The sequence below is a fragment of the Toxotes jaculatrix genome, chromosome 12, assembly GCF_017976425.1.
Source record: "Toxotes jaculatrix isolate fToxJac2 chromosome 12, fToxJac2.pri, whole genome shotgun sequence".
NCBI lineage: Eukaryota > Metazoa > Chordata > Actinopteri > Toxotidae > Toxotes > Toxotes jaculatrix.
This window is the reverse complement of record NC_054405.1, coordinates 18,975,276-19,002,843: the sequence shown is the minus strand read 5'-3', so window position 1 is coordinate 19,002,843 and position 27,568 is coordinate 18,975,276. Positions and strand designations below refer to the sequence as shown.

The window sequence follows — 27,568 nt, the reverse complement described above, 5'->3', positions numbered from 1 at the left end:
GAGCAGGAACAACATGGCAGATTAAAGAAAAAACACAATCTCATGCCCGAGATAAACCCACTACAACTCACTGCTGTGCGCGGTGACTCCCCACAGCACTGTGACAGAAATAGTCCTCGGTGTGTGCGCCTCTCTCCAGCGGCGGTTTGTCTCTTGAAACCGATCCCACTGTCTCAAAAACGACACAACAGCGCCATCATGTGTATCATCTGTGAAACTACACAAGAGCTCATGAACTTGACCCAAAGAGCCACAGAGATGATAAAACACACGGTCTTCATAACGTTTTCTAAATAATACGAATACGTGTGTATAGTTATATTTACCAGTTTTTTTTTTTATTTCCATGTGTCTCTGTGATTATAAAGCAAAGTAAATCCTCAGTTTCACCTTGTTCCCTTTGTTCCCTTATTACCTTGTTCTTAATTGTTTTAGACCATGAATAGTATCATCAATATATATACACTCACCGGCCACTTTATTAGGTACGCCTTGTCGGTACCGGGTTGGACCCCCTTTTGCCTTCAGAACTGGCTTAATTCTTTCTGGCGGAGATTCAACAAGGTGCAGGAAACATTCCTCGGAGATTCTGGTCTACATTGACAAACTAGCATCACGCAGCTGCTGCAAATTGGCCAGTTTGAGATGATTTGAGCTTTGTGGCACGGCGCCTTATCCTGCTGAAAGCGGTCATCAGAAGATGGGTACACTGTGGTCATAAAGGGACACGGCCAGCAACAATACTCGATTTCTCAGCGATGCTCAGTTGGTAGTAGGGGGCCCAAAGTGTGCCAAGAAAATATCCCCCACACCATTACACCACCACTACTAGCCTGAACCGTTGATACAAGGCAGGATGGATCCACGCTTTCATGTTGTGACCCTACCCTCTGAATGTCGCAGCAGAAATCGATACTCATCGAACCGGGCAGCGTTTTTTTTTCACAGTCTTCTATGGTCCAATTTTGCCGAGCCCGTGCGAATTGTAGCCCCAGTTGCTGTTAGCTGACAGGAGTGGCACCAGGTGCGATCTTCTGCTGCTGTAGCCCACCTGCTTCAAAGCTCAACGTGCCTAAATGCATCGAGCTGCTACCAAGTGATTGGCTGATTGGCTGATTAGATATTAACGAGCAGTTGAACAGGTGTACCTCATAAAGTGGCCGGTGAATGAATATATGGATGCGATTCAAAAATAAGAACTGTTACATTCATCTGTTACTAATATTAATTTACAAATACTACTACTACTACTACTACTACTAATAATAATAATAATAACAACAAGGATAACAACAGATTACCATATCACATGTCTACTGCACTATTACATGCACATATAATTATATGATAAACTGTAAATTCAAGCATCATCATAAAAATCACTGCAGGGTCCAGAGTGGATGGTTCGTTTTATTTCTGACATTCAATTTTTGTAAAATAACCAAGGCAATGCCAGGCATAAAATCCAAAACCAACCGTGGAGCAGTTTAACAGAACACAACTGGCATTCAGAGTCAGGTTTTACAGAGCAGGTCCTAAGTTTGTGTGGAAAAACTTATCAGAAGAAAAAAAAAAATATGTAGGGAGTCTCAGTCTGAGGTAAATCTCAACACATCTGTCAGTCAGAGGCAACAGTTTTGAACAGCAGTGCTAACGCTTTTCTTTCCAAAATCCATCCAGAAAATAAGTACGTGGTCAGAGTGCTCAGGGTAGCTACAGATTCCATTTCCACATTTGCTTACATGTTGACGTAATACAGTAATGACTTTGCAAAAGACCGTAGTAAGTTGTCTCAGAAACATCTGGGATTTCAGATGTGAGATTGATTTCAGGGACTTCAGCTTTCCTCTGGTTAGTCAACCAAATTCAATGGAGAAAATTACAAATTAAACTATCTCTGTTGTGGCAAGTCAATCAAGAGAAATAATAAAAGAATAATATTAACTTACATATGCAGTGCAAGAATTGATGGGAAATACTGTTCCACAATCTTAATACTCACTAAAGCTCCTGGGAAGGTAGAGGGGGAGGAATGTAAAATTGATGTTGTTCAATGTGAAGAGCAGCAGTGAAGGCTTGATGCATTTGTTTGGCACTTTAGCTCACAGACAAATAGCTTAAACAGTCGCTGGATGCATTTCACATCAGGTCAGTCCCACAGCTGAAATCTCAGACATGCACTGGAATGCAGACATTGCATTTAAAGATTCAAAGAAAAATACTGAATGTCCATTCGTTTTTTTCCCCCTAGTTATCAGATGAATAGGTTATACAATCAAATATTAATTTTGGAGTTTAGACTGCCTTAAAACATTTGACGTTAGAGAGACTGCAACAACTGCAGTTTCTCCAACATGGAGTGTAAACAAATATATCTGGAATCGACAGCTGACAGGCTTCTCTTCCAGGTATTTATTGCTTGCAAATTCACATACAGTTGCCAATGACAGTTATCACCTTGTTGAGCATTTGACATTTTATCCTGCGGGTGGTGTCTCTGCTGGACACAATGTCTAATGCTCCACAATGAAAACCAGATGTGTATGAAGCTGTTTAAATCTTTGTAACCATTTCAAGTGCTAAGGAATGGAGCTAATCATAAAAAGAGGAGTCATTGAAGAATACAGAAAGTCCTTATGTTCACCTTTCAGAGGAACATGTGCAAAATACATCAAACATTTCATCTCTGAAAAAAAAAAAAAAATTAAACACAAACAGTTAAACAGCGTTGGCCAGGTTTGATCCTACATTGATCATGTATTCATTCTCAGCCCTGCAGCCAATGCTTTTCAATGTCAAGAATAAAGTCATAGCTCATAGTAATAAGACCTTTAGTAATAGTGGTAGCAAGTAATACTGTTGAGGGTTAACTAGTGCATCTCCTGTCCGTCTGCGTCATGCTGATCCCACTCCTAACAGTAGAGGGCACCAGAGTGATCACACCAGCTTGAGGACGCGTCATACAGACTGGAGAGGCAGCAACACTGGCTGGTCTCACAGACCAGAAGGCTTGGTTTCCCAAAAGCTTCTTAGTCAGAAGTTTGTCTTTGTTCACAGGCAAGAAAAGAAACAAAGGACACTGAACCGCTGGGAAGCTTTTGAGAACTCAAGCCCTGATCTTGTTTATATAACAACACTCCTCTGGTTTAATATAGAAGCCGTACAGAGCAACATTTATATACATTACACACAAAAGGGTTGGGCTGTTTCCTCGTACACAAACACATCAGAGGGTATTTGGTTGCTGACAGCCACAGAACAGCTTTGGAGCATTGCTAGTATAAATGACATTAGTGCAAATGCAACTCAAAAAAGAAAAAAAACTAACAGATAAATGGCAGAAAACTCTGGTAGCAAGGTTAGAGCACATTGGGGACAAACAAATAAATGCTATGGTAACAGTGGCAGCGTGCAAGCTCTACATATAAGCGTGCATCAGGACTCAGCATTCTCAAGTTTTAGTCTTTCAATTAAACACTCAGACTTTTCAACATACACACACCTCTCACCATCCTGCCCCATTTGCTAAGCACGGGAGCTGACTGAGAGTGTGTGTATGTGCGTGCTAGCATGTGTGGAAATAAACAAACAAACAAACTCTCAAACAGCTCAATTTGCTGGTAGTAACATTTCATGGAGTGAAGTGACTGAGCAGCAGGAGGATAATGATGGTCTTAGAAAACACTGGGTGCTTGAATGTGATTGGACAGAGCGAGGTGACTGGCTCCTGCCATGAAAGAGTCTCAACAACTGCTGGACCGATGGCAAACTTGGGATGGACTGGTTCAAAGAGAGTGCGTGTATGTGCGGGGAGGATGAGCGCAGATGTGCGTACCATGCTCTGTGGGCAGAGTTAAACTCCACATTATAACAATGCTGAAAAAAAAAAAAAAAAAACCAAAAAATAAATAACCTGTGCCCTCTGTTAATATTTTATCTCCCTCCACTCTTTCAGTCCATCTACACTGCATTTTGTCCAATAAAGCAGTAATGTAAAAATTACCTTAAAAAGAACAACTCTTTAACAATAATACAAAAGTTTGGCGATGAGGAGTGCAACTGTTTTTGCTGGGACCAGCCAAACAAGTTCGATTCAAATATTGAAGCAGTATAATAGAGAAGGCTTGACACATGAAATGATTTAGTTATTCCATGTGAACCCACTGATTTGTTCACACTGAGACACTTGACTAGACCACACCATGTATCCTCTGCTTAGCACCAGGCTTCAGGTCATGTGATGGCCTCAAGAAACAACATTCAGTCTGTTAATGCTTAGTATTCACTAATACACACACCTACTGTCATTCAACAGCGAAACCCAAAAATCTTTATCTAAACTGATGGATAAAATTTGTAGAATATGAAAAATGTTAAGACCTGGTCACTGTTTAAAATGCAACCATCAGTTATCGACAGTCTGTCAAGGCTTTCCAAACTTCTGACTCGTTCCCCATGAGATCATGGCACATACAGGACTACAGCGAAAACCCAAACACTATGAAATGTGCAGCAATGAGAGTGAAGCTGCACAAACAAAGGCAGGATGGGAGCAACCATCACATGAAATGTCTGGGATTGAAATGAGAAGGACAAAAGCATGATTTGGGAAATGTCAGCGTGTCTCTCATATCAACGTAAAAATGTAGGAGACAGCAAAAATAACTGATGTGATACTTCAGTTTCATTCAGGATTTCACATTTCATGGACATGATGTAGGATCTCCCAGTTATTTTTGAGATGAGATTACTGCTTTCCCATTTTTCTGAATCATCAACCCCCCCCCCCCCAAAAAATAAAAAAGATGTGAACAAAGTTATGCCCACCCTGATGAAATCATTGCTGGCATGAATTGAACTCATTAGACATATTTATATTAACTGTTCAAGATAATTGCCTAAAAATGGCAACATATTGTGAAGTGGGATTCATCTGTAAATTTTCATGATGCGGAGTGATGAATATCTGCTTAGAGATTGTTCTGTACTTTTTTTTTCTCTCAAAATGGATATGAAGGAGTTTAGAGCTGAATTTCTGACATGATGGGATAGCCAACTGCTGGACAAGTAGAATACAGACAGCAGATTGAGTGATTATATGTGCATGCATGTATGCTGTGTGTGTTACGATAGGGTTCAGAGGCTGCATGGAGGAGGAGACGGTTCCTCAGATGAGTAAGTGGCCTCATCAGGCTGTGATGATGGACTAGAAGATGACCCCTGGTTGTCCAGTGGGGAGGCTAGGGCAGATTCAGGTTGAGCAGGGATCATCTCTGCCTGGGCCTGTAACTGTGAGGACGAGTGGTGAGAGATGTGAGGAGTGGAGGTGTGAGAAGAGCAGGGTATGTCCAACGTGTCAGAGGAAGAGGAGGAAGACAAAGAGGGATGATCTGTGGACCACTGGTTCTGCAGAGAATCATTCACAGGTTGGGAAGAAGATGATGATGACGATGATGATGATGATGATGATGATGGAGTCTTGACAAGGTGCTGGGGAGATGAGGGTGCACCAGAGGAAGAAGAAGACGTTTCTCCAGCTGACATGCCAGGTCCTTTTTCACACTCCTGCTCTCCTGTTCCCTCCTCCTTCCTACCATCTGGAGGAGCACCATCTTTCTGCTTGTTATTGGCTGTGGCTTCTTCCTGCCCAGCAGGGCCCTGATTGGCCGCAGGAGTGTCTTGGTTGGGAACACTAGCAGTTGGTGATTGGCTCTTGAGTTGCGAGTGGCAAAGAGGACATGTCTCCTGGACATAAAGCCATTTCTTCAGACAGCCAGCGTGGAAGAAATGACTGCAGGGAGTGATCACAGCTGTGTTCATGTCCTGGAAGGAATTAGTACAAAAACACAAACATGTTACGTTTCCTTTAACATTTCATTTACTTGAAAACCACTTTGGTCAATGATATCATGTATCAAATAAATTTTTACATTAGCCTCGCTTTAACTTGAATCCTGAAATTAATTCTTCAGCTCATACCTGGTAGCAGATGGCACAGATGTCGTTGTACTGTTCCAGCTGTGTGTTGCTAGCTGTGGGTAGGCTTTTGATCTTGTTTACAGCATCTCTCCTGAGCAGGAAGCTCTGCCAGCCCAGCTGGGCTCTGAGCCAGACATTATAGTACGAGTGGACCAGGATGATGGTGCTTCCCATCACACTCCACTCCCCGAACACTGTCTCTGACACGCCATAGCACACCACACACACTGCAACCTGACAGAGGGGGAAATCAGTGACAGTGAGGCAGAGTTACTGATGCCATATTGTATGACACTCCCTTTGTCACAAGCTGCCTTCTCAATTCTGCTCCCTCGAGATACTGTATACTGTGTGTGTGTGTGGAACACTTACCAGGAACTCCAGCAACCGATAAGTCCCGTTGACACAGTAGATAACTTCATCCATGTTCTCTACCGGAGCCTTACGAAACTCCTCCACCATGAAGAGAACGTAGATCAGCAGAGTGCCAAGAACCTGGAGGTGACAAAGGGAAGTGTTTTGATGTAATTCAGTGCAGTAATTTATCACAAAGTATAAATGTTAAAGGATCCTTAGTCTTCGTATTTTGGAACAGTGGATAAAACAAGTGAGTTTTAAAAATAGGATTTCTCTGAGCAAAATATAATTACATTAATGTGATTTAATGTTCTAAAATATGTCAAACGAAAAGAACGGTACTGTGTGTATATGACCTGTATGAGAGCGTGAGCTGTTGTGTGCTTGTGTGTTACCTGCAGTGAGGTGAGGATGGATGAAGAAATGATGATGAGAAGCCAGAAGTCCATGTGGAAGAACTGACAGATCATATAGGCCATGTAGGCTGGAAAGATCAGCAGGAACAAACACAGAGACACTGCTCTGAAGTGCTTCCACAAACTCCTAAAGGACAGACAGAGAGGGGAGCAAAAGAAAAGATGATCAGATCAGGCAGTGCATGCCTTTTGAGGTAACTGTAAAAACATTGTCACCTTCGTAAAATAATGGCCTATGTCATGTGTTAACAAATGACTTAGACCATTATTTTAAGAGGGTGACAATATGATGTTAGGTACTTTTGCCAAAGCGCCAAATCCTATCCACTGGACAAACTTAAAATTATTAAAACAAGACATATGGTAAATTTGTCTTACTTGTCTCTGGATGCTCCCAGAGCCAGGACTATGGGGTCTGCTATCTCCAGCATGGACTGCAGGATGGAAGCAACAACAATGAAGAGGATGATGGAGAGGAGGAAGGCTCGGTGGATGACCTGCAGCTCGATGAGGCCAGTCTGGACAGCGAGGATCAGCAGGGTGATGCCTTCTGTCATCCCCCTGCACAGACAGACAGAAAACAAACATAACAGATGCGATTAAAAGTGGACACACATACCACCAGACACACATGTACATACAGACATACGTACTGACTGACCTGTGCATGGTGTTGTCATTCATAAAAGCTCTGTACCCTTGTAGGTAGAATTTGCAGAGCGTGAGAACCCCCAGGGCGATGAAGGAGACAGTAAAAACCAGACCCAGCAGGGAGTATGGTGTACTACAACATTCTGCAATACTGAGGACAGGAAGGGAGAAGAACGCATGTGAGAGAAGGAGAAAGGTGAAAGTGAATCTTGTATGCAAAAAAATGGGGGAAGACTACTACACTGTGCCATCAGGCTATGAACCAGTCTGGAAAATGTAATGACCTGCAGGATATATAACTATTTGCTCAATGTAAATTCAGAAAATCAAAGTCAGTATTATTTATTGTATACAAAACACAATTCAAGGAGTCTGTGATGCATCTATGACGTCTCTCAAAGTCTAACAAGTGGTGCTATGACTTTTACCTGGTAAGAAAGAGGAAAAGCAGCCTCTCCCTTGAGGTAGGCTGGTCTCTGGTGCTGAAGTAAGAGTAGATCTGAAGAGCGAACAGCAGCAGCCAGAAACACATGAAGAGAACTGGAAGGACCAGTTGGTTCCATAGAGACATACCCAAAGCTAGCAGCCCATACACCTCCACCACCTGAGGGACAGAGAGAGGGATAGATAGAGGACAGATGGAAGTAATTGGGACAAAGACAGAACACCATTAATATTACATATAAGTAAATCTCTCAGGACTACTATGGCTGAAATCCTGTAACAAAAAGTGGAAAAGCTTGCAACATTAGACCATATTAATAGTTTATCACCTGAGCCAGCTCCCTGTAGGCTGTCTTTGCCAGGTTATATGGTACCAGTAAGTTAGAAGCCAGGAAGTAAATGACTTCCAGGCCCGTGAAGATCATGGAGAACTTATTGATGAAGACAATGGTCTCCAGTGGGACCAAACACAGTCTGGCCACCAAAGGGAGAAGGTGAGCAGAGAAAAGCCAAATCCTCTTGGTCTGCATCACACAGGAACAAAGCGTACACACCACCAGCTGACCTGAAAGAAGATGCACATACAAAAACACAAATGTGCACATGTGAACACGTATGAATGCACAATTACCAACATGCTTTTGGAACTGCTTTTGCTGAAGTATTGTTTGTCATTTTTATGTAATTAAAAGGGAACATGAAAGGACGTCCTGTGAGAATATTTATATCATTTCCAAAGTGGTGACAATATGAGGTCACTTTTGTATTTAGTAGCTTTAATCTCCCCCCTCTCTCTACAGCAGTATATCTTTGTCACTGTAACCATGTTATTTTCGCTTTCTCAGGCTTCCGCTGTTCAGTGAAATCAGCACTCAGTATGGTCTATTTATAGCACAGGAGACTCCAGCACTATTCTCTAGCAAAATGAGACCTGGTCCTATAGAGACAGAAACACAGCAAGATCTTACATTTCAAAAGCACTAGTAGTAGTAGTTGGTCTTCACTCAGATTTATGTTGAAAGTGGTCAGGTGACGTGTTTGAACAATGCTCTATTAAACCCCTACAGATGCTGATCTTCTTCAACTACCCCCTCATCATAAAAACTGAAGTACAGACAAGTGACACAGCTACAAGATAAACAGTAACGCTCTCCTTAGGAGAGGGGTGGATTCTCGCTGTCACAGAAAATAGAGTTGAGGTTTAGTCCCTCTGCTCACTATACTGCAGTACTCCAAGTGAAAGAAGATCCATGTAGTTAATTTTCTAGACTTTCCAGATGCATATGAAACCATAAAGCAGGAGAGAGACAGAGAAGAAGAAGGAGAGAGAAGAGAGACATCGAATTGAAAAAGAGGAAGATTAACCCGTATGTTCATAAAGGAACTACTGAAGCTTCCTCACTGTGGTTTGGTTTGTGCACAATGCATTCATGCCTCATCATGTATATTTTATTGTGTCTTTGTGCATTCACGTGCAATGCTATACCTATGAGTGCAGTGGTGAATCTGTTCATGGATAGAGGTTCCAGGTAGACAGGTCCTTCATAGCCAGACTCCAGTTCACTTCGGACATAATCCCTGAGAAAGAGAGGTCAAAACACTCAATTTACAGAGGAAATCTATTGTGACTTATTACATACTACTGACCTACAGTAGTATGTAATGCTATACACACAAACTGTACAGTGACTGCTCACTAAAGGCTATGGTGCCCTTGCAAATCTAATAATGATAACCACTGAAATTTATGGTATGATATAATTGCATTTTGTGTATCTGACAGAACATAACCACCCATTTTAAGTTGTTGCTAACATTAACAGTCTTCCTGGCTACTGTAGAAAGAAGAAGTAATGGACAGATAACGCTAAATGAAACATAACACAAAAAGGAATAAAGGGCCCACACACACAATCTACTGTCAAAACAATCTCACTTCTAGTTTTGAAGAGTATAACATGTCCAGACAGCCCACAGTCTGGTACAAAAATGTTTTATACCTAACATCACTGCCAACGACAGGCAAAAGAAAATATTTGTGACTTGTCAATTGAACTCAAAACCTTTTAATTCCTTCTAAGGCCATTTTTAATTTTAATGCTGTTTAAAACTTTTTCAGAAATTCAGATACTCTGCTCCACTGTAACCTCTCTTCTCTGAAGTTACACTGCTGTCTGCTCTGTGACTGTGGGGAGCTAAAGCCTGCCCTTGTGCAAACAAGCACCGACGCAGAGCAGAGCAGAGAAAGATGAAAGGCAAAGAGGCAAAAATCCCCTCTCAAAACCAGGTTTAAGTGGCATCCCTGGTCCACAGCGTGCTCTGCATTACTGGACGTAATTATCCGCTGAAATTCCATTATCAGAACAACAGCAACAATTAAATGTTCCTTCTCATCAGTCAACAACAATATATCGGACTCTGATCGATCATGCATCCTTAGTCTGTGTGTATGTGTGTGTGTATACCTTGAGACTTGGTGACCAGCAAACAGCAGGAGGGCCGTAAGGACATACAGGTAGAGTTTAACCAGGTGCTGTCGAGGCAGAGTCAGGAGTACCAAGCTCAGGATGTAACCTGCAAGGCAGTCACATGCAGAAACACACAAACAGTCACACACAAACAATATAAAGAGTGAAAATGCGTGCCTTATAAAAGCATCTCTAAAAGCTTCCCTTTTTGCGCACCACACCCTCTTTTCAATCACAAAAGTGATATACCGAATATGTATGTGTGTGACAGATGTTTCTTATGTAATTGCCAGGAGCTATTTTTGACAGTCAATCTAACAGTCGCTGCTGCGACAGGCTAACAGGCTTATCGTACAGCGGTCTACAACCTAAAACCAGGTCCAAAAAACTCCTCAGTGCGCAGCAACAGTTACTTTGGCTTAACTGCCTCTCTCCCCCACTTCCTGTCTGTCCACCCACAGCACACATCAGCGCATACCAAGCCTATTGGCTCATTAACCAACTGCAGCCAAGTCTGACAGCACACAGGCACACAGACGTTTAAAAAACACACAAAGAAAACTCAGCACTGTGCTTGTCACTTTTCTTTTAGCTAGCCCAAATCATAGTCTGAACATCAGATTTTGCAGTGTCATCTTCACTCTCACATCAGTGTTATTGTCTTTCAAAGCCTGTGTGTCACTGGAAATACACCTGACTGGCTCCCTGTGCTGACTCAAGGATCTTTCCCAAGTACTGTGTTCTGGGGTGGTAGACAATCTTAAACAGAGATTGTCTTCCTTTAGTTAATGAGTAACACCTGTTAAAATGGTTAGTTATAACTTGAATCACATGGTTAACAACAGCTGAGATACACTAACAACATACTTGTAAACATAAGCTCTACTTGACATTTAAGTGGAAATGACACAGCTAGGAAGAGAGTTTTTAAAGTCACACTTTTGGACACAGGGGGAATGTTGTAAAGTTCATCCCTTCACTACCTTAACCAAAGAGGGTTTGGTGAGCTTGACTGTCAGACTGTTCGCAGGTTGATCAGTTATAGATTTATGTGAAATTTGGTGAATGGTTTCACTTTTCACAGCATGAAAAATTGTTGTCATGGTCCAAAAACTGGATTTCTACTATTATAAGACATGTGTATTTTAGCTTAACTGCAAAGCTAAGAGATACAGATACAGGCTTGATTCCAGTCATTATTTTAGAAAACAATTTCACTTAAACTCTAAGTGAACAGTACTCCCACTATCACAAACACTGTTTAAATTCCAAATCAAGACAGTGGAATTTCTGCTTTGGGCAAGTGCTCTGGCAAACAACTGTTTATGTAGGTATGTGGAAAGCCAGCGAGGAATCATGCCCTTGTTGCTGCACTAGCATTTCTTACTACTAGGTATCTGGGAGAGATGGTATGAAGCCCCACTCTCACCGTTTTCTCCATGAGCATACCATTGGGTAAATCAAATCAGTGATCACCCTCCACTTGTTGTCATGCCAAACAACCTCTCTTGACTGTCCTGAAATCACTAAAATGCACAGCCTCATTAGCAGCCCCTTACAGCCTACCGGCATGTGTGAGTGTTTTTCAACTGTCCAAGTTGGGTACAAAGGGCTGACGTTGCTGAATGTGGAAGAAAAAACGAAATCATGCAAATCTAACCAGTTAAAACCATGACTTTTGGCACTCAGCCTACTGATAAAGCCAACAGACGAGGAGCCACTTTAACTGATAACACAGTCAAACAGTCCAAACAAAACACGTACTGCATGTCATGATAACTTGAGCGTAACACTGAAATACCAACGGCTACAGCTCTTTACACATCTGTTATGTTAAAGTGTGTGAGACGCTATGAAGTATAGACAGAGCAAAACATTTGTATGGTATGTTTGTTTTGAACTAATTCTCTAAAGAAGAGGTAATACAGGGGGAATACATCTGTATTCAAAGAGCCTGTGTATGTTTGTGAGTGTGTGAGAGACAGCAACACTAACCTACGTAGTGTAGGTAGAGTGCCAGGTATTTGTACTGGAACAGGGGATTGTTGGAGAGGCTGGAACGCTGGATCTTCTGGAAGAAGGAGCTGACATCCCAGCGGTACAGGACATCCAGCAGCATGATGCTGGGAACACGCAGACCCACATTGAGCACCGCCTCAACGCGGTCTTTCACTGCCATGGCCTCAGCTTAACCTCTGATCGGCAGGCAGAACTGGCCACTAAGACGGGATGTTAACAGTGGGTGCACTGCAGAGAAAGAGAGAAGGCACATAAAAAGAGTTAATATAATGCAAGTACGGTTGGATGCAGCTCTAGAGGATGAGTGCAAGTAATGAGGAAAAAGTGATGAAAGCCAACCAGGAGGGAGGTCGCACACAAGCAGAGAGAGACAGAGGAAGTGCAGAAGAAAACAGACGAGAAAAACACAAAACAAATAATTTCACGTGGCACAATTACAATCAGAAAATGGGCCTTTTCATGCAGCGAGAAGTGCATCCAAAGCACATGAACTACTACATACTACTACTACTACCAAAAATTTTTCCAGTACAGATTCACTACCTACCAACCAACAGCAAACATTTTAATGCATTTTGTCAATGGGTGGTGTTAAAATTCCCACCCTCACAACAAAAAGAGCCCATATATATTTTAAGCTAAAGGTAAACAAACATGTACTTCTACTTAGAGTCAAGGAACAACAGCACTTTAACTTTTACAAATTACACTCATCATGGATGTCAGCTCAATATGAGAGAGGCAAACTACACAAACTGTTTCACTTGGTTTTGAAGCCATAAAACTAATATGCCACAATTTATTATTAACAAAACAACATTAATTACTTGTTGAAACAATGTGACAAAGACCTTCATAAACAATAAACCTGCAAAAACTAGTCAGAGAACAAGTAACACAGACAGACTTTTAATTGTATGCATAAATAAATTTAAAGAAGCGATGTTAATAGTGACAGTACACCCTGAGGATATGAGAATCAGATATGAGATTTTAAACAATGCTCATTTTGGACTTAGTGCTACAAGTTGGTGCTGAAACTCAAATTGTGATTTTCAGCATGATGTTGAAATGATTAGCTGTAATAATGAATCTAAACTGGTTTGCAAACCTAAACACTATTGCAAGATCCAACTCATTTTGTCTGCTGACTATGTCCCTTCCCTCACTTATGTGTGTCATGTACCTCTCTGCTGCTCAGACGGGAATGCAGGAAACACGATCCAGGTGAAACAGCTAATCTGGAAAAGGATGTAAGTGCTGAGACTCCACAGGAACACCACACGGTTGTTCCAATTCCAAAAGTGAGATTTAACATGGTAGTACATTAGCCAAAGGCTTGTTAGGACAATAAATGGCTAGATGAAGAAATACTTCACTCACAACTAAGATTTGCATAGTCAAATCTGTCAGCCAATAATCAGTCTAGACTTCATTACATGCAAATGAATCCAGGCCTTTCTGTTTGATTCCACGCACTAACCAGCTGCACAGAACTTCACATTAGCACTGCAAAGACAACTGTGAAAATACACTATGTGCTAACACTCTCAGGTGTTTTAATGCAGGTGAGACTCATTGTCAGGTTTGACAAATGAGACATGCTTGGAAAATCTGCTTATTCACTTTTACAGTATGCTTGCTCGGTTTTCTCACACACTGTTCTGTTTATATTTACATTGGCATAATGGTTACACTTCTTCATGGCTGATGCATTTAGTAGTTTATTTACAATTTTACAACTGTCTAGGAGTGGAAAGAAATCACAGTATGAGAGATTTATATCACAATATCAAAATATAAACATTGATAAACTACTGTGTATTAAGGTACTTAACTACATCGATGCAAAAATCTTACATCTTAAACTCAATATTGCCATAAAGCTGCCCAGCCCATTGATTTGCAGTATTGCCCAGCTACAATGGCCTAACACAATCTAAAATATTAAAGGGAGACACATCTCGATATGCACATGGTGTGGCAAAATCTCTGATGGCTACCATTTCTGTTGTCTCACATTTTCAAAGCGTCAACTATGACCCAACTACAAAACTTATACCTACATGTAAACAACTATTTATTTTGTTCACCTATCTACTTATGTCTGTGTGACTGTGCATACAATAAGTAACATGTTCCATGTTTATCGACAAACATTTAAGAAATAAATGTTAGAAAAATCTGATATATAACATAAAACACATTACTTCTCACTTTTACAATCAAGTTATTGTGTTGAGTCATCAACATGATTATCGTAGCTGCACAATAGTTTAGATATTGTAATGCTTATTCTTACACCAAAGATTGCAGTTCTGTTTTTTTTTCTGTTCCGTGCTGAATCCTACTACAGTAGCCCCTGCGACACAAAAGTCCCCAATCAAATTTAAAAAGACAAATCAATAAAACTTGACTCAGTCCAATTTCATGTAATGCACACACAAAATGTAATCACTGTGTTCCCATCTATTTTAAGTGTTGAAAAAACTCTCAAGGAGATCAACAGTTTCTCAAAGGCAATCCGAGTATACTGTTTCTGTCAGGTTAAATGATCCTGCTGCAGCTTCCATGGGAGAACTGTGCATGACAAACCTGCTTGGTCCTCTTCTTTCAACACTTAAAGACCTCAGATAATTAAATCACAGTTCAATGCGCTTTCATGCAGCAGCCCCAGAGCTTGGGTACATTCACTGCACCGCAACGTGAAATTTCAGGAGGCAACATGTTGCCCTTTTTATCATTAATGCTAACAGTGGTGAAACTGACAAATAACACAGCTCCCGCTGTCTTTTCGGAAATTCTTTGTTTACAACCCTTTAATTTAGGTGCTGCAAACGATCATTTCACACGTGAGTTCGGTCTCTAGCAGAGTTTTAAAAGGGAATTACAGTTTGAGCATTCTACCTACCTATTCTCCAGCGTCTAATGTGGCACTTACAAGACAAATTTTCAAAATGTTTATAATGCTGGAGACTTCTTCAAAGTTGCAAATAGAAGTTTCCATCCATTACCATCCCTGCAGCCCGGGACAGGATCCTGATAACTTACATAACTGTGAATTCATCACGACTATCACTGGCCAGAGTGAGATCACTTCGCAGAATCCGAGCTTATATAATACAGCCGTCTACCACTGTATTTTTATCTATCTTAATCCATTAACAGCCACAGGGTATGGTGTAGTAGGACTTAGTCTAAGCGAGTGTATTTATACCATTACTCGCTTAACTGAGGCACCGGTGCCACAAACGTTACAGATGAGTGAATGCTGCATCGATTGTGGTACGCCATGAACTATAGTAACCTCTCTGTCTCGACGGAAGAAAAAGATCTCCTAGTTTCGCAGCAAAACACTGCAACACTTTGCTGACCAGGCTGATTTGAATGTAGCAGTATAAAATAGGTCAGGCAAAGCAAACGAACGGCTTCGCTTTCTTGAGGGGAAAAGGAAACACGGCTTTAACAGTGTACGTGTTGTGTAGAGATGATGAGCTGCAACGAGCAGGCAGCAGGCACAGTGCCAGAAATTCAAGCTAACGTAGTCAGCTAGCATCGCTGTCAGTTAGCTACTGGCAACAACCGAGCTCACTTCAACACAACGGGAAGCAAAAACACACCCAAGTTAGCTCAGTTCTAACGCTGTTGCTTTAGACGCAACCACGTACATTCGCATAACGTTTAAAGCAGTAAACTTAAAGATAGCTTTTAAAATTAGCACAACCTGCCCCCCTCCTAGCCACTAACTCCAACTGTAGCCTGGCTAACAAGCAGACTATGGCGCCCGGCCAAGATTAACAAGGAAAAAAGAGAACTTACATTTGAAGGACGATGTTCGAAATATGTACAACGGTTTCGGGATGCTTTTCGGGTCGGATATCGACCATTTTAACTCGGCACCACCCGAGTTAACGGTCCTTTCGCTGGAAGCGCCTCACTCTCAAAGGATGCGGCCCATCCGCTCATCTCACCTAGCAGCCATTATCCCAAGTACCGTGGAGGATGTACTGAGTATGCGCAATAGTCGTCCCATTAAGTCTTCTGGTCCCCCACACTTGTTAGACCAACAAAGGAAAGGCAGGCTACTCTTTGTTTTTTGTTTTTTTTTTGTAAAATATTTGATATATTACATTTTCCCCTCTTTTGGCCGCAAATAGTTATTTAAAGGAAATCATCTGAAAAGTTTGGAGGGGAAATCTCTCTTTGGTAGAACTGCTACCAACACATGTATTTCTGAAAAAAAATCAAGGGACCTCGTATGAGGTTGTAAACTAAAAAGGTTATTTTATTTATTTATTTTATTTTATTTTATTTAGTTATTTAAATCATGTTACAAATAAACCAGTAACCACACCTTACAGATAAATGTAGTGGAGTAAAAGTTTTTCTACAATACCGTTGTAAGATTCTTACTTTCACTGTTGTTTAAGAGAGTCATTTGACTTTCAAAATATATTTCAAATTTTTGAAAAAAAAAAAAAAAAAGAAGAAGAAGACCAACTGCTGCAAACTGCTGAGGTCACGTGAATTCCCCTCTACGGTCTATGGTCTACGCCATGATTGCCTCTTAAGGAGCTCCGTCATCCTGTCTGCTGGCAGATTCTTTTCCGGATTTGTAAATTAGGTTTCTTTGATTGTCTAGTGAATAACTATTTTTGTGAAAAAGTGCATTACTTGTAAAAGCTCTTTAACAGCGTATAGAAATGTCACAGTATCTGCCCCGTATTAACTGATTGAATTGTAGTTAGCAGGATTCATGGGTTGGAAAGTGAAAACATAGAAACTTGCAGCTAGATTTACACATTTGTGGTAAATCATAGAAAATGTCTAAAGCAACTAGTTTTGGTTTTAGTGGTATAAAGCTACAAATATTTTCTTCTTTTTTTTCCTTTTTCTTTAATAGATGACAATTAATGATTAATATTTGGAGACTGTCATCAAACGAGCTTATGTTAGTCTGTTGAGATACAGTCACTATGGTAACGAAGCTTTTGTTCCCTACGTCACTACCGGCAGGATTCGGGACGCCAGGAAGAACAGAGTGTGCGCCTCTACATGAATGAAACTGAACGCCGGACTTCATTCATTCATTCAACTTTTCGACAGAATTTGACAGTGTTTGCCAAGCATTACGTGTTAGCGTGCTCGACCAGGTAAGGCTACCCAAACCGTGTAGCTTAGTCAGCTAATGTTAGCTAGTTGGACTGGTTACCGCTCGTGTTTACATTGCTGCTAGTCAGTGTTAGCCATCTCATGCTAAAAATATCAACATCAAGGACTGTCAAAGTGTCTGCGCTGATTAGGTGGCATTTGGCCGTTGTGTCTGGAAATAGCCAGCCCAAAAAACACATGCTTAACAACAGTGATGTCATGTTTTTGCTCTCTGTGTTTCATTATTAGCTACTTTCTGTGTTTCCTGACATCTTTCCTGTTACTTTGCCCATTCCTCTCTCTTTGCAAGGTGTACGTGTGCATGTTTGTCCCTGTAGCTGGAAATATTTGCTTGAAAGTGTGTGCACTTGTCTGTGCGTGTGCATACCCAACTCCAGCTGCAGCCGAGTGTGTGTGTATGTGTGTGAAGAGACCCTGTGAGTCATGTCAGTGTCAGTGATCATAAAGTGGGGAGGTCAGGAGTACTCCATCAGTTCTCTGTCTGAGGAGGACACAGTGATGGACCTGAAACAGTCCATTAAGACCTTGACTGGGGTGCTGCCAGAAAGACAGAAACTACTGGGACTCAAGGTCAAAGGTGAGAGGGCATCGGTGATCAGTGCATTACACCTGTGGGAGCTAGTGTAAATAATGCCATATGATATTAAAACAAGGTGGACAAGAAATCAGGATTCTATTTCCCTTTATACCGGTATATTATTGTTAACTATTTGTTAGGGACTTTTCTCCTGAAAGAAATAAACTTTTGATCAAACATATTCATCCTTACATTTCCCAAGGCTTTGGCTATGTAAATCCACACTCATAATCAGCTGATGTTTTATATGTACAGACATGTCCATTTCTCTGCATGAGCATCAGGTTTCTTCAGCTGTCTGTAGTCTAGAAATGATTTCTACCTTATTTAACATTATGTGGATTTTTTTCTCCTTCTGGTCTTTCTGTCTCTTTCATTCTTGGCCCCAGGTAAACCTGCAGAGGATGAGGTGAAGCTGGGCTCTCTGAAGCTGAAGCCTAACACCAAGATCATGATGATGGGTACCAGAGAAGAGAGCCTGGTAGGTAGAAGGATGACAGAGAAATTAACTCTCTTAAGATATCTGGTTGGGACTATAACTGAAGAACTAGTTTCTGAGTTGACTGGCAAATTTGCAGTTTTACCAAACGGTTGAAAGAGTAACCTTATGAGCATGTATTCTCACAGATTTTGGATCACTAACCACTGTAGCTTTAATCAAATGGTCAGTAAGTGGTTGGTTAGGCGATGATCCTGCTAGCTGAGATGCCTCACTGGCCATTTGGATGGTTTACACTCTGACACCCAAGTCTTAATATTCGCGTATTTAATGGCGTTAAATGTTCCCCTGGCTGACTGCTACACTTTAACTGTGCATGTGTTTTATTTTGTGAAGGAAGAGGTTTTAGCCCCTCCGCCAGAGAATGATGATGTGGTCAATGATTTTGACATTGAGGAGGAGGTCATTGAAGTGGAGAACAGGTTAGATATTTTTATGTGTCTGTAGATGTATAGAGGCAAAATAAAATTTGTGAGAAGGTGTGAGGGAATAAATCTGTGTGCGTCTGAGAAAGAATGTTGACCTGTGTTTTCAGAGAGGAGAACCTTGCTAAAATTGCCCGCAGAGTGAAAGACTATAAGGTGGAGGAGCTAAACCCTCCCAGAGAAGGCAAGAGGCTTCTGGTACTGGATGTGGACTACACACTTTTTGGTGAGTTACTGTGGCACCAACATTTGTCTCTTTAAGAATCTGACTTGGACTTATGGGTTGACATCTTGACAGAGTGATAGAAATTTTTGACAGATTGATATACTGATTCCTACTGTAATGGTTGTTGGAATCACAGGATGTTTTGCAAAATATAAAAATCCATCACTTCATGAGGTTATGAGTTGCTACTTTACTTGGGCACTGTGCATTGATGTCTGCATCCTATGTGTGTTTAGATCACAAGTCGTGTGCAGAGACGGGTCAGGAGTTGATGAGACCATACCTTCACGAGTTTCTGACATCAGCCTATGAGGACTATGACATTGTCATCTGGTGTATGTCTCTTCTCTTCTCTTCTCTTCTCTTCTTTTTATCTCAAGATGGACTATGTTGGACTAAATTGCATGCATTGCAGTAGATGAGTATGAGAATGCAGTTGTTGAAATAATTCTGGGTATATTTCTTTGAAAATGCAACATTTTCATGGTTTTTAAATTTATCTTTTGGCATTTTATTCATTGGGCAGCCCACAGTGTGTCCTAACTAACTGCTAAGTACAGATCTTGTAGCCATTGCAGCCATCAGTTGTTCTAATTCCCACGTGCACTGATAATCAGCAGTTTCTGCTTGTGGAATATTCATCTTACACATGTGCTCTCTCTCTTTAGCTGCTACAAGTATGAAGTGGATTGATGCCAAAATGAAAGTAAGTATTCTACTTCTTTTTCTGTTTTTTGCTGTCTTCAGAAATGTAATTATCACCTGGTGTCACTGGACTGGCTCTGTTACTGCACTGTTTCTTTGCCAAAAGGTGGCAGTGTTAATCCATTTAACCTACAGTGTTTGGGTTTAAAGGGGAACAGAATATAACACTACTTTATGTGTTTGTGTGTAGGAACTTGGAGTGACAGACAACCCCAACTACAAGATCTCATTCATGCTGGACAGTGCAGCCATGATCACTGTACACACCCCTAAAAGAGGGGTTGTAGAGGTTGGTACACACACGTCTGATCATAAATTAAAAAACTAGCTTGTCATACACATTACCAATATAAGCAAATGTTTCACATCAGAAGAAGGTGCTTATTTCTAGATTTAATTGTTGTTTTTTTCCCCTTTTGTTTACTTTTGGTTTATGGATTAAACCTTTATTTGTGTCAGATCTGACAATGCCTTTTTATTGCGGCTTTAGAGAAAGTAACGGCTTGAGCAAGGATAAAACTAGAAAAAGGGGAAAATATGACTTTATGTCTAAAATTATGTAACTTGTAACAACAGTATAAGACTATGCACAGCACTGTGCTTGCCAAGCTACTCTGCCAATGCTGAGGGCTGGTCCCAGGGTAACATGAAGAGTGATGTGTGTGCTGCATGCTTTACCTATTTGTTCATATTCTGGAGAAAACCTCTACAGCTGCATGTGTGACCTCATGTGGGTGACACTGTGCTGAAGTGCTAGTGGTGACGGATCTGTTTGAGAAAGACATACACACACAGGAATAACATCTCTCATCAAGGAGTTTTTGGTTTGCAAGAAGGTGATAGCACTGATGTAGTGCTTTTGATGTCATGCACATCCCCAGGTGAAGCCCTTGGGTGTGATATGGGGGAAGTATGGAGAATTTTACAACAGGAAGAACACCATTATGTTTGATGACATCGGACGAAACTTTCTCATGAACCCACAGAATGGGTTGAAGGTAGGCAGTCACCTTCATCACTACCATTTTGGCCCTCTCTCCTTCTTCTTCATCATTATTGTCTGTGTTATTTACATATTTTGCTGAAACTTGTTTTGTTTGTTTGTTTATTAGATTCGACCCTTCATGAAGGCCCATCTTAACAGGGAGAAGGACAGGGAGCTGTATAAACTTGCTCAGTACCTCAAAGAAATCGCCAAGCTTGACGACTTCACTGGACTCAACCACAAACATTGGGAGAGGTTGGCACACATATGCTACACAGTAATAAGGGCGATTGCATATTAATAGTGATGTAACACATGTTTGTAGCAGCTGTGATAGCTGACATATATAACATAATAAGGAAAACAATAAATGTGCCAACATAATACCTTAAAATGTCAACATACTGTACATACAAGAGCATACATGTTGTCACAAATCAATACAAATTCACCCAAATATGTATGAAATAAATACTGTGTGTGTTTGTGTGTAGGTACCTATCCAAGAGGCAGCACCACTGAGGAGGGACTACATCCTTGAGGCCAGCATCCCTTCAGCTAGTTCTCACGCACATACACACTGACTTGGCTACTATGAGTCCTTCATTTTAAACCCTGCTACAAATCCTGCAGCTACCAACACTCAAAAGGACTGACACAGGCTTCCCAGTTTATATATTTGCATGTTATCTGTCTCTTCTGGATCTTGATAATTTTTTTTTTCCAAATATTGTTTACATTTACTAAAATGACAATGGCAGTTACTGGGTGGGTTAAAAAAAAACTAATCACATGCAGCTGAAGCTGAAGCCACACACTACAAGCCACCACAACCCACAAACTCATACGCCAGTCCTGTATTTAAAATACATTTTGAAGTCCACAGTTAAACGGTACCTGAAAATACTTGAGATCTTTTGAAGATAGGCATATGCTGCTGTGACTGTCTAGGAAGCTGAGATGTTAGTTTGAATGAGAAATTCAACAAGAGGAAATGCATATACCCACAATATAGGCAAGTAAGGCAGCAGGCAGCAAGTATGGTAAGTCCATTTTGTGCAAGTTGTAGCAAAGAAGTAAAGTGAAAATCTGGAATGGCAGGATGTGTTGAGAGCAATGGTCAAGATCTAAGAAAATAATCTTCAAGGCTACCGAGAGATTAAAAGCTGTTGAGACTGAGACTGGTTGTAGCTAAAATTTCATCAAAACAGTTGACTGTCGTGCATGTTTTGATGGAAAATGTCTGTCGTTTGTTGTCACTTGTATGGAGAAGTCACTGGACACAAGCCTGTGGGTTGGATGTCGTACATGTACATAATGTACACATAGATGGTCAAGTTTCCATGAGTTCTATTTTGTTTTTTTATGCAATATGTATTAGTCTATTTTGTTTAGAACTTTTATTGAACTGGTAATTAACAAACATAGTTAATGAGCAAAGTGAGGATGAGGGATGATGATGGTAAAGAAAGTGACAGCACAAAACATTTGTTTTTTTTTTGTTTTTTGTAGCTTCTAAAATTGTGTCTGCACTTATTGTCAGCATTTATTTTAAGTTATGGATTAAAAACGGGGAGTGTCGAGGGAAGAGGAACAAAACACATTCCCATTCCCCAAGGAAACATTATGGATGGGAATTTTTCAGATATTGTCTGGTTTACAGCTCTCTTCGACATTGAACTCCCTTTCATTTTTTGAGATCTGCCTTTGTGTGTTTTCCTCATCAAATCCCTAACATCCTAGCTGTAAATATGACAATAAACTTTTTTTGTACCTAAATTACCTGTAGTCCTTCATTGCCTTTGTTCCATGAGTCATTTAAAATGAGTTACCAAAGAATATTGATATATTTTTGCAATATAATTAATTACCACTATACTTGAAATAAATTTGAGATGTTATACATAAAATGTAAAAAGTCCAGTAAATTATCATGTTCATCAGTTTATTATGAAATGGTAAGAAACATTTCAGAAGAGTTTAAAAAAGGTATAAAACAATGATATGATAAATAAGTGTTTTAACAATATACTGTGGTTCCATGGAGACACTAAGAACAAATTATCAATAAATACTGTACAGGTTTACATTTACTCCGAAAGCCCAGCACCTGTTTTGGGGGTTTTCTCTAAAAAATGTATGAAAACTGAAAAATGGGAATTAGCATGTTTTCTTTGTAATCTTTCTTCTTTTCTTCTTTGTATGGCTGCATCCGGGTGAGAAAGCTAGCACTACAAAAGGCGTTTGTTCACTCTGCAGACAGGACAGGTAGGAATGAAACAACGAACGTTAGGTAAATATTGTTTGGAGAAAATTATAAATTCTCAGACAAATGACCTCTTTTGTAACAAACCCAGTCCAAACATTTCTTGAGCAGAGTAATATACTTACGGGTATTGGTTCCAGTGGCTCCATGGCCCATTGGTGTACTTGTCCTGAGCCCGCACACAGAAAAGGTACTTCTTGGCTTTGACAGTGGCTTCATACTTAGTTTCTTCAGTGATGCTGTGCTGCAGGAGAGAGGAGGCGACATACCAAAGACAAAGAAATGTGGTTAAACTGGAAGTCAGCAAATTAATTTTTACTGTAGCTGAGAGTTATTTGAATCTGATCGACATTATGCATGTATTGATTACCGTTATGTTCTTGTCACTGTTACAGGAATGTCCATTGTTGACCACTTTGACCTGGAACTGCAGGCCAAAGAAGGTGACGGGGGTATCCCAGGAGTCAGGGTAGTTCCATCTGAACACGTTGCCCTCACTTAACTGAAGGTTAGACAGTTTTGCTGGCCTCACTAAATAGGGTGAAGAGGGAGTGGAATGAAGGTGACAAAATGGAGGGAAACAGAACTGTGAGGAGGAGCGAACTGGAGTGCAACCATGGCACAAGAGAAGACACATTTTGCCAAACTCTTTTTGACACAGATGGGAAAGTACTGTACAATGACTTACCAATCTCTCTCATGTAGAAACCCTTTGTGTAGGCCTCTAGGCGGGCGTGGCTGTGTATGTAAATGGTGAGGGAGATGCGGTGTTGTTCCTCTTTGAATGGGCAGCTGGAATCCTGACAGTGAACCCCTGATCCGTCAGCGTCGAGCTCACATGGTATATTTTCCAAATGACTGGATTAAAGACAAATTGGTTGGTACAATTCTATCTAGAACAGGATACAGCATAATCCTTGCTTTACAATGAAATGTCACTATATATTTTCAGCATGGGGGCTTGGTTAGGGATTAGATACCAGATACCCTGTCCGTTTTTAAATGCTCCTGCTGATCTACTCCTGATTAAAATGAGGAGGATGAGTATGAGAAATTGTTTTTGTCCTCACCGATCTGCCTTTACCAGGAGCACAGAGGCTTGGGATCTGTGTTGTGTTCTTTTCCAGGTGCAGTGGAAGGTACCGTTATAGTTAGGCGCTGAACATTGGATGTAATCTGGAGAAACAGAAACACTGTTAAAATCCCTCCCTCTCTTTGTGTTTAATGTTCTTGGTAACAATACATGTCTGTCTTTTGTGTTTCAGAACATTTTCTTTGGAATGCCCCATCACCCACACACTAATAAACCATTGTAAGATTACTTTTAGAACATTAATTTAATTGCTGTGAAAAAGCAATTGTCTCATTCCTTTTTTCCTCTTTTTTATTCAGTTCTCTTCCCACCATCACTCTACCTCTGGTCCTCCTTTGATCCTCTTTCTTTACATGTGCCCCACTGTTCACCTTATCTTTTGAGTGTTGTCTGCTTTTGGGCCTCAGCCCTCTACCTCTGTCTATTTTCCCCATCTTATCTCCCTCTCTCTTATCTCAACCGTTCAGTGGCATCTATCCTATGTCCCTTCCAATGAAATGCCTTTTGCTATGCCCAGTAACACAACAAATCTTTATCTTTCTCTGTTTGTCTTTTCTTTCAGTGTTTATCCTCTGTGTAATTTCCCTCCTCCCCTTATCTCACCATCTTCAGGGGATTTTTTCTCCAGTATGACAGTCCTGTTGTCTGGATCTAGTTGGATCAGGATCACAGTGTGGTTGAGGTATTCGCCACTGGGACCGAGGTGACAAGTGTAGTTTCCTCCACTCATCTCTTCCACCAGAACCCTGACCTGGTTCCCCTGCAGAGGTGGGTTAAGCTCCATCCCTGAGGCAAGGACATGAGTCACTGAACCAGCAATGTCAATGATTCAAAATATCATTAAAACACAGAAAAATATTATTAGAAGTACTATTGGTGGTAAAAGTAGTGTCTGTAGTATAAGGAACGGTTATATTACCATTTTTCTTCCAAAACACAGGCTGATTTTCATAAGTATCTCCACAGGTCAGAGGAACATACACACTGCTGCCCAAACTCTCAGGCACCCTCAGGACCAGAACTAGTTAAATCATAAACAAAAAAAGACACATACACATACAGTCAGGCTTGAATCAAAATTTGCTAAATGTGAGACGAGGAGGAAATTGGAAATGGAGCAGAATATTTCATAAAGGAATGAGGAGTTACCAACCATTATCCATTAGAATCTCTATGTTGTCTTTGTGGCCATCAGAGTAGGCACAGCACAGCGTAGCACACAGGACCACAAGGAGCAAGGCACTCATCTGGAAGAAAGGACTACAAGTTAGTATAGCACAGGGACTGGGACAAATCTTGTATAATTAATTTATAATCCGGCCTTAATTTGGGGCTTGTCCATAAAAAAAGAGAATGGTACTGTATATTTGCTTTAACCTCTTCTGCTGAGTTTAATATCCCATATAGAGAAGGCTCTCCAACATTCATAGATTCATAGATTCAAGTATAGTATACAAGGTTTTTCACTAGTAGGTTCCAAATTGGTATTTGTTATCCAGTATTTTTCATGTTGTTTAAAAATTGACATTTTAAAAATACAAGTGAAGTCATAATTTGAAAAATAACTGGTACTTAGTCATATGATAACTGTAGTTTTTTTCTGGAATGTAGTGGAGTGAGAGTATAAAGTCTCCCAACAGTGGTCCCCATCCTTTTTGGCTGATGACCCCTTAAAATGAAGTAATGTCCATTTATGACCCCTTGTCACATTTGTATATGTCTATATGTTGTGACCAGTTCCAGATTGTTTTTCTTTCTTTTGTTTGAATATTTTTAGGATGCTGATGCTTTTTTTTTTTTTTTTTTATAAGCACAACTTTGTGTGCGACGGGGTCCCAATTTTCAGACTGACTATCTACTTCTTGTAGACTTCATCTGGACTATTAAAAATGTTTTTTTTTTTAATACCAACAGTGTGTCAGTTTCTTTCAACCAAAGTTTAACTTAATAAGAGTGAGAGGCTTATGTTAGAAACAGCTTTCTTCAAGATGTTAGAATAAATATGCACCAAACAAATTGCTGTGGAAAAAAAAGTGTGGGCATAGCCGATCTTACCTTGACAACTTTACTTGATCCAAAATTCTCACTGCAGATGAAAGGCGATCTAATGAGCATACCACAGAGCTGAGATGTCTGTGCTGATTGTAGGTTCAGTTCGACTCCTTGAACTCAGTGTGCTGTGGCTGTATTTATCAAGAGCATACAAAGAGGAAGTGCATGGTTTATGCGTGTGTGTGTGTGTGAATAATTACCTGAGAGTACTGCGGTGGATGACATAAGATCATGATCCAGTCCATTTGGTGGAAACACCAAAGCACAAGTTCAATTAATCATGAAACAGATAAACATCATTTCTTCATTCATCACACATTTTTCCACCTGACTCTCATTCATCTTTTGTTCAGCTTAATTTATTTTGTCATGAGGATTATGACAAAAGTTGAAGACAAAAAAACAATTCATATTTTACTATATTCCATTGTGAAACAGTTTGTGTGATTGTGTAGCCACACTGTGTGGGAAATCAGGAGAACAAGAAAGGGAAGTCTATGCACATGACAGTGATGACAGTGTGTGAAAGCGTGTTCTTGTATCACTGGAAACTCAACAGGTACCCTGGAAAATGGTAATGAAAATTCTCAGGAAGAAGAACAAGAAAGAAAAAGAAAAAGTGTTGATGATGACACCACCATGGAGTTTTCGTTTTAAGAGAACAGATGTGCTGGGATAAAATCTGTTTTATAACTGATAAATCACACTGAGTGAGTTTTGTGAATAACGATCTTTGACCTTGTAAAACAATCGTGCAAAAGTGTGGGAAGTTAACGGCAGAGTAATTTGATTTATGAAGGAATTTCCATTGTTTATTCACCTCTCATACAACCACTGACATTTAACTATGCCAGTGTAGGTCTATCTGCCATAATAGCCAATAGTTAATTTCCTGTAAATACACCTCTAACTTAATTATAGTTATAGGAGTTTGTTTTGATTCAACATTGCTATGTGTGACTGACAAAAAGGTAATAGATGAGTATTGCTCAGTAGTCGATACTGGGGCACTTTGTGGTTTCAAACACACTTACCTTTGTAATGAATTATATTTACACTTCCTTTTTGAGTATGTGGATCGGAAAGGAAGTGATATTTCATAGTTTCTTTGCACCCTAATACACCTTTAACATTCACATCATGTTGACCTACTTTCCCTTTCCCTTCCCTCGTTTTTGGGATGGCAGGCTTGTCTCGAGATAGGAAAAATGACATTTTGAGAGACTAACTACCA

The 27,568-nt window shown here is 40.4% G+C and overlaps 3 protein-coding genes across 5 annotated transcripts; 1 reads left to right on the top strand and 2 right to left on the bottom strand.

Moving 5' to 3' along the window:
* Positions 1–1,398: 1,398 nt before the first annotated feature.
* On the bottom strand, positions 1,399–16,316 carry LOC121190500 (RING finger protein 145-like). Of its 2 annotated transcripts, XM_041051291.1 has the most exons (13): positions 16,154–16,316; positions 13,521–13,575; positions 12,311–12,562; positions 10,313–10,421; positions 9,334–9,425; positions 8,177–8,412; positions 7,832–8,007; positions 7,414–7,554; positions 7,131–7,313; positions 6,732–6,879; positions 6,352–6,474; positions 5,980–6,213; positions 1,399–5,823 (listed from the first exon to the last, which is right to left on the bottom strand). In XM_041051291.1, exons 3-13 carry the CDS (start codon positions 12,492–12,494, stop codon positions 5,137–5,139), a joined length of 2,313 nt encoding a protein of 770 aa, XP_040907225.1. In that variant the 5' UTR covers positions 12,495–12,562; positions 13,521–13,575; positions 16,154–16,316; the 3' UTR covers positions 1,399–5,136. The 2 variants fall into 2 exon arrangements, with proteins under 2 accessions (XP_040907225.1, XP_040907224.1); XM_041051290.1 differs by lacking the exon at positions 13,521–13,575.
* Positions 15,547–22,693, top strand: ublcp1 (ubiquitin-like domain containing CTD phosphatase 1). Of its 2 annotated transcripts, none has more exons than XM_041051293.1 (12): positions 15,547–15,619; positions 17,351–17,487; positions 17,796–18,083; positions 18,473–18,564; positions 18,919–19,004; positions 19,118–19,233; positions 19,470–19,568; positions 19,902–19,939; positions 20,129–20,227; positions 20,820–20,936; positions 21,051–21,178; positions 21,418–22,693. In XM_041051293.1, exons 3-12 carry the CDS (start codon positions 17,930–17,932, stop codon positions 21,443–21,445), a joined length of 957 nt encoding a protein of 318 aa, XP_040907227.1. In that variant the 5' UTR covers positions 15,547–15,619; positions 17,351–17,487; positions 17,796–17,929; the 3' UTR covers positions 21,446–22,693. The 2 variants fall into 2 exon arrangements, with proteins under 2 accessions (XP_040907227.1, XP_040907228.1); XM_041051294.1 differs by lacking the exon at positions 15,547–15,619 and adding an exon at positions 16,920–16,949.
* Positions 22,694–22,863: 170 nt separating this feature from the next.
* il12bb (interleukin 12B, b) lies at positions 22,864–26,431 on the bottom strand. Its single transcript, XM_041052201.1, has 9 exons — positions 26,338–26,431; positions 25,436–25,529; positions 25,202–25,303; positions 24,886–25,068; positions 24,260–24,365; positions 23,878–24,047; positions 23,560–23,720; positions 23,315–23,433; positions 22,864–23,176 (listed from the first exon to the last, which is right to left on the bottom strand). The coding sequence occupies exons 1-9, from the start codon at positions 26,395–26,397 to the stop codon at positions 23,155–23,157; spliced, it is 1,017 nt and encodes a 338-aa protein (XP_040908135.1). The 5' UTR covers positions 26,398–26,431; the 3' UTR covers positions 22,864–23,154.
* Between the last annotated feature and the right edge of the window lie 1,137 nt (positions 26,432–27,568).